At 51.5% G+C, this 6,838-nt stretch overlaps 1 protein-coding gene across 1 annotated transcript in view; it reads right to left on the minus strand.

Annotated features, from left to right (window-relative positions):
• DDB1 (damage-specific DNA binding protein 1, 127kDa) overlaps nucleotides 1-6,838 on the minus strand; it is a 26,740-nt gene that overhangs the window by 15,964 nt on the left and 3,938 nt on the right. The window contains exons 5-10 of the mRNA XM_014544541.1: nucleotides 6,310-6,531; nucleotides 3,695-3,809; nucleotides 2,926-3,023; nucleotides 1,796-1,954; nucleotides 933-1,016; nucleotides 293-409 (exon numbers count right to left, since the gene is read on the minus strand). Of these exons, the coding sequence (XP_014400027.1) occupies nucleotides 293-409; nucleotides 933-1,016; nucleotides 1,796-1,954; nucleotides 2,926-3,023; nucleotides 3,695-3,809; nucleotides 6,310-6,531 (795 nt within the window). The remainder of the gene's footprint in view (nucleotides 1-292; nucleotides 410-932; nucleotides 1,017-1,795; nucleotides 1,955-2,925; nucleotides 3,024-3,694; nucleotides 3,810-6,309; nucleotides 6,532-6,838) is intronic.

A 6,838-nucleotide genomic window follows, 5' to 3' on the forward strand; every position in this document is an offset into this window, starting at 1 on the left:
CCCAGTTTACTGGGAAGATCCCAGGACCTGGAATCAGACACACCTGCCGTTTACTAGCTGTGGGACCTTGGACAAGTTTCTTAGTCTCTCTCAGCCCTTCTGAAAGGGCCAAGAACCCCTATCTCTCCGGTGCTCATGCGGTTATGATGTATAGCAAGTGTCTGGCAGACCAAGATAGGCCCTGGATAAATGGTGAGGCTCTTACACGTTATCTTCAGTGCACGCTCCCCATAGGCGAGCCCCGGAGGGCACAGTCCGAGTGGGCACACCAGCTGCCCATCCAGGACCTTACCTGGCCCTGCCCCTGCCGCTCCAGGTCCACCACGCACATGTCCACAATGGGCCCCAGGTTGGTGAAGGTTTCCATGGCGACCACATAGGAGCCTTGCTCATTGCTGTCCACATTGAGCTAAGAAGGAAGAACAAAGTCAGTCCTGCAGCACGCCTAGCGGACCCGGAAGAAATGGTCTTCACCCAAAGACCCTCCCTGTGCGCCCCGGGAGGAGGCTGCGAAGGGGACTGCTGACGAAGGAATGTCTCCTACAGGCGACCCTAACCAGGCAGGGATTTCTAATGAAGCAGCTTGGAAATTAGTGGAAAATGTTTGCACGCATTTTTCTGCAGAGAAGGTCCAAAATGTTCACATTCTAAAGGGGAAGCAGCCGTTAGACCAGGACCTTCTGTAGACGGAGCTGGGTCTTGCTCATCATCACCCACGGCACCCAGCACCCGGCCCCACACACAAGCTGCACAAACCATGAGGAGGAGCTCATCAAGGTAGGGCGTGCAACCGATCAAGTAGAAAGCTGAATCGTACAGGCCCAGACAGTGGTGAACGGAGGGAATCCCGAGAGGCACTGAACACAGAGAACCCTGACGAAGCAGCAGTGAGGCCCGCGGGAAAGCAGCGAGAGAAGAAAACGTCTTCTCACCTTCACAAGCTGGGAGTCACCAAGGCGCGACCCGACAAACACAACGCCGTTGTCCAGGTACGTCAAGCACTCAGCAATCGAGGTCTAGGCAAAGCCAACCGCAGGGAGGCATCAGGACTCCTGTGCGACCCGGACCCCGTCCTCCCCTCGAGGCTGTGCTGAGAGCACTCCTGCAGCCACGGTGCCCACAGCCCGCCACTTCAAACCTCAGGCCACACCACACAAACGGCCCCGCTCTCTGACGTCTCCGACTTTCCATTAATCACTTCCCTACAGTCTAAGGAATCCACACTTCATCTCGAAGGTGCCTGCTCCAAATGACAGCTTTAATCCCAACTTCAATCACCTCAAAACTAGCGGAAACCTCTAAAATTCACTGCCTAATCCTTAACATGCCCTGGGAGCCTCCTCCCAGAAGGTAATGTAAGCATATTGGGTTAACCGCTCATTCTTTTTGCTGCTTTTAATTTCCTTTCTTTTTACGCTTGAGGTAGCGCCTGGCTGCCTGTGAGTTTCTCCACCATCTAACTCAGTGATTCCCAAAGTGGGCGCTACCGCCCCTGGTAGGTGCTGCAGCGATCCAGGGGGGCGGTGATGGCCACAGGTGCATTTGGGGGCGATGAGTAACTGCTATTAAAATTTTAAAAAAATTAATTTCCAGGGGCTGAGTAATATTTTTTCTGGAAAGGGGGCGGTAGGCCAAATAAGTTTGGGAACCACTGATCTAACTCATTCAAACACAAACTTCCACAGCAGGACTGACCATGTGTTGCTGGGTAATGGAACCCCCCGTCACATGGGGGCCACACTCGTGGGGTCAGTGGGCCCCCAGGAGGATGCAGCAGAGGAGGAGCAAGCCCCACCTCTCCCAGGAGCTCCACACGGAGATCCTTGAGGGTGACCGTGCCATCCATCTGCTCCTCCTTCTCCAAAAGCAGCATGAAGAGCCGGCCCTCCATGTCCCCCAGCAGGTAGCGGGAACCGTTGGGGTCCACGCGGTTGTGACACACAATCGTGCTTTGCTGCCGAGAGGGAGGACAGTCGTTAGAGATGAAGCATCTTCCACAGCCAGAGCCCACACCACTCCCCTTCCCACCCCAGCCCCTGCGCGAGCACGCAGCCACTCGGCCAGCATCACGTGTGCTGGTGAAGTCAGAGGCGGTTCATTTTGAGGACAATTTTCTGAGGAGTCCAATACACCTGAGAGGTTTAGTCACGTGTTATTCTACGGGGAACTAGGACTAGAAAGACTAGAAAGCAGCAGTAATTATTCACGGGACTATAAATGCTACCAGAGATTTTGTTAATTTACCCTCACTACCACTAATCACCTCCTAGCACTAATGCTCCTATAGATTGTTAGTTATCCTCAAGGCTTCATTTTTATGACCTGAAGTTTTAAGGTTTGGAATGTTTATGACTAATTTTTAAACGTGTATGTAATATGCCCTGGCGGGTGTGACTCAGTGGTGAGAGCATCGGTCCGCACACCAGAAGGTGGCAGGTTCGATTCCCGGTCGGGATGTGCGGGAGGCAATCGAGGGAGGCAATCAATCGATGTGTCTCTCTCAAATCAAAGTTTCTCTCTCTCCCTCTCTCCCACTTTCTCTCTCTCAAAAAAAAAAAAAAAAGGAAAAATAGTGAGGATTAAAAAAGTCTGTATCATTTATCACTATAGTACTTTACATGACGTGAACCCTGCAAATACTTAAATTTGCAAAATTTTTCCCTTCTTAAAGTTACCCCAGCCAATCAATGGAAAGGGTAAACCTATTTTATTATTTCTCCCTCGTAGTGAGCAAGCAAGCTCTTTTTAAACACAAACAGGCAAACCTCTCTTTGCATCCCAATGACCAACACACTATCTTATACACTCAGTGAACAGACGGCAAACACCTTGACCCTCCTTCTGACAAGTGGGGAGAAAGAGAGGAGCAGGGTAAGAACAAGGGGAGAGGAGGGCGGACAGGAGGGGAAAAGGAAAGCCGCTCACCTTGATGATGGGAGGAGCGATCGCCAGGTACTTGTCCCCATTGTGGTAGGTGATGGACTCCTGCCCGATGATGATGGCCCCGCCAAAGGGCTCCGGGACTGCAGGAGAGAGGGCGCGTCAGAGGGCTCTGCACTGGGGACCTGCCAGCCTGACACAGCAGGGCACTCACCCAGTTACACGAGGCAAACCGAGACAATCGTTATTTAAAGACGTCCTAACTAAGAGCTTTCCCTTTCCTCCTTGCTCCCGAACGTAGCTTTCCCCATGATCAGAGCCACCATTTAGGAGCCAATCTGACTGAGGAGTGTAGTTTCTCTACCAGCGGAGACACACAGCTTCGTACGGGGCGAGGGCCAGACCAGGGGGTGTGGGTCTGGGATGCAGCCCAGGCTTTGCCAGGAGGCACAGGCGTGGGCAAGCCCCTCGGGCCCGCTTCCTCCTCTGAAGCGAAGGAGTCAGATTAGATAAGCTCTACTGGTCCCTGTCCGCTTTAAATGTTATGCTCAAAATAAAGTAACGAGACTACCATCTGCCACTCTACAAATCAATCTCAGTGTTTTATAGTAAATCCCAAATAAAAGAGAATTCTATGTTGGGGGGAAGTGAGAAACAAGACAATCCCAAAGACGGAAGTGGAGAAGGCAAAGGAGCGCGCATTCAGGAGGCCATGCTGGAGGACGCACATGCTTCCCGCTCCGAGCGCTGCAGGAGGGGCGGGGGGTGGGGAAGGATCGATGGGAACCGGCCCAGACCCTGAAACCCGACCAACCTGCAATCACCATGGAAGCTTCCGCCTCTACGTTCTCCTGTTTCCAAGGGCCCTTATTGAACTCCTTCTCCCGCAGAGACACCTCGTAGGTTTTCACGTGCCGCCCCTGAGGGTCCTGGGGGGGAAGGTGGAATCATTAGCCTGAGGAAAGGAGAGGCTCTGAAGGGACAGGTGAGCGCCACGCAGCATCTGACTTCCCACCATGACAGCCTTCCCATCCTGGGATGGGCAGACTGCCACTGAGGCCTACATTACCAACAGCAACCACCAATAAACGTTTACAAATGAGAAAACATGAGCCCTAGCCAGCGTGCTCCGTGGTTAGAGCGCCATCCTGCGCACCGAAGGGTCACAGGGTCACTCAGTTCCCGGTCAAGGACACTTACCTGGGTTGCAAGTTCCATCCCTGGAGGCCACCAATCACTGTGTCTCTCTTACATCAGTGTTTCTTAATCCCTCTCTCCCTCTCCCTGCCCACCTCCCTTCCACTCTCTCTAAAAATCAATGGGAAAAATATCCTCAGATGAGGATTAACAACAATAAAAAAAAAATAGAAAAAATAAAGTTGTCACACTGTACTAACCATTATAAGATACAAAGTAAATACACAGGTGTGTGTGTGTATGTATATGTATGTGTATGTGTGTGTGTGTGTGTGTGTGTTCTACATTCATTCCTTAGCCTCAAGGAAATTACAACATAGCTCAAGAGGAAAAATAAACCTATTGAGAAGCTAAATACATATAAATTTTAAAAATTTTCATGCTAAATTCTTAAAAGCATTCTGATGCGGGGACGGTAGGGAGAAGATAGCACATTGCTCCTCTCAAGTTAGTCAAAACCTCCAGGCCTGCCCCTGTCAACACCAGCTCCCTCCTTTTTCTGAATCATGACTCACTTTGTCCTGGAGCTATCGGTCATCTTTGCGAGATATGAGCTGGGTTTGGGGGAAGGATGGCCTCAACAAAGGCCAGACCAGGGTTTATAAGTTATGAAAGGAATTCAATGTTTTTCAGGGCAGGGACCACGCCTTAACCACTGTGACAGTTCCTGAAACACTTTCCCATCTATAATAATAAAAGGGTAATGTGCTAATTAGACCGGACATCTTCCGGACGTCCTTCCTGACGAAGAAGCCCAGGCCAGAGGGAAGCCAGTCAGGGTCCCGGGTGCCTGCTGGCGGCCAGAGGAGGGAAGCCTGGGACCCGGGTGCCAGAGGGAAGCGGTGCCTGCAGCCGGGGGAAGGAAGGCCTGCTCTTGCATGAAGCCGGGGCTGCAAGGGCTCAGCCCCTTGCACGGATTTCTTGCATCGGGCTGCTAGGAAGTATATATTGTCAAATGGAACTTTTGACACAAAAACAGGAGGTAAAGTAATTTTTAGTTGATGGAAACATTTTCCCATCAATGATTAAAGTAAGACTCAACTTCACAAAAAGTTTAACCTGGGGTTTGGATTTGGGCCTCTTGAGACACATACAGAGAAGAACAGCTCGTTCACACTGGCGGCCCCGCGGCGGGAACATGCAGAGGCAGACTAACCAACATCACTGTTTTAAGGGCCTGATATTTACAAAACTGAAGGGAGAGAAATTCTAAGTTTTTATTTCAGCTCTGACAGTTAACGCACTGTAAAAAAGAGCAGACAAAATTTCCGAAATGGCTTCAACCTTATTCCCATGACCCTTATTCCAACCAGCCTCAGAACCAGAACACTCCCAGTGGCACCAAGAAGCCTACAAATAGTGCACGTCAGCGTACGTCTAACAAGTCACACAGCCACCAGTGCTCTCACGGCCACACAACACACGGACTTGGGCTGCTTCCTTCCGTCACTTACTCCGCCACGCGAGTAAGATGACCTCCTGCCGTGTGGCCCTTTGCGAAAAGGCTGAGATTTTACCCAGAGACGGGCATGTTAATCCAGTGCTCTGCCACCTGCCCCCGCAACAGATCTGCCCAGAGAACAGCTGCCCACCAGCAGCTCTGCTGAAGTTTTAAGCACAGACTAAAATAGAAGTCAAGAGCCAGCGAGTCCCCAGAAAGTGAGTGCGGAATAAAATGGCAACCTCTTCTTAGAAGACATACATGAAGCATCCCCAAGACGTTTCCTCTGCTTGGGAAGGCGACTCTCAGATCGTTTCTCCTGAGTTCTTTCAATTGATTTTTTTTAAGAGAGGAAAGAACATGGCTGTGCTGCTCCACTTACTAACACGTTCACTGGTTGATCCTGTCTGTGCTCTGACTGGGAACAAACCCGCAGCCTTGGCACATTGGGACGACACTGTAACTGAGGCACCCGGCGGGGCCCTTTCTGTTTTAATAACCCCCTAGCACGCCAGTAAGAGGCCAAGATCAAGTAGAAACTGGGTCACCCTACAAAATCTCCAAGGATTAAAACCTGCTGCAAGCCTCAGAGAGCTCGCTTCCTCCACAGTCAGTACCACTGCATTCAAGTCGCAAACCCAGCCTGACCCACATCGTCCCGAACATTTCAGAGCAAATACAGTAAGTACTCCCGCCGACCCTCCTACGAAAGCCAGGCAGTTCACGTAGCGGAAATGACCTCCTACTATGCCCAACCACACAGCTTCTCCCCTCTCCGCCCGATCCAGCACCTGGTAGACAAAACAGATGGTAGGTGCTTGGCAGCCGTAGAGGAACTTGACGTCGATGACATGCAGCTCCTCCAGGCGGATGTTAAAGGCCTTGAGCTCCTTGTTGTCCCGGTCCAGTGGAATAACCTTGAAAAGGCCGTCGTAGAGCCGCAGGCCAATCATCCGGCACTCAGGGTCAATGATGCCGATGATGCCGGTCTCCGAGGGCCGGCCGATTCGGTCCTGGGAAGTAACACTGGGTCAGGGAAGAGCCTCCACACCCACAGCCACAGAGGACCCGGCACCGCTTCCCCAGGTCGGGTTAGGAGGTGGTCGAACTGGGGCATCTGTGTGACACGCAGGAAACCCAGTGCCAGTGCCTGTCCTTCTGTAAAACACGGAACTCAGTGGATTCTTTCGTTTACCCGTCCCCTGGACTCTGAGTGAACTAGACAAGTCCTTTCTAAAAGCCCAAACCCTGAGTGCTTTCTCCTTGTTTCTCTGGTCATGGAGAGAGCTGCCCCCAGCGCTTCCATCTTCTCCATCAAAT

Source organism: Myotis brandtii, unplaced genomic scaffold (assembly GCF_000412655.1).
Source record: "Myotis brandtii unplaced genomic scaffold, ASM41265v1 scaffold369, whole genome shotgun sequence".
NCBI lineage: Eukaryota > Metazoa > Chordata > Mammalia > Chiroptera > Vespertilionidae > Myotis > Myotis brandtii.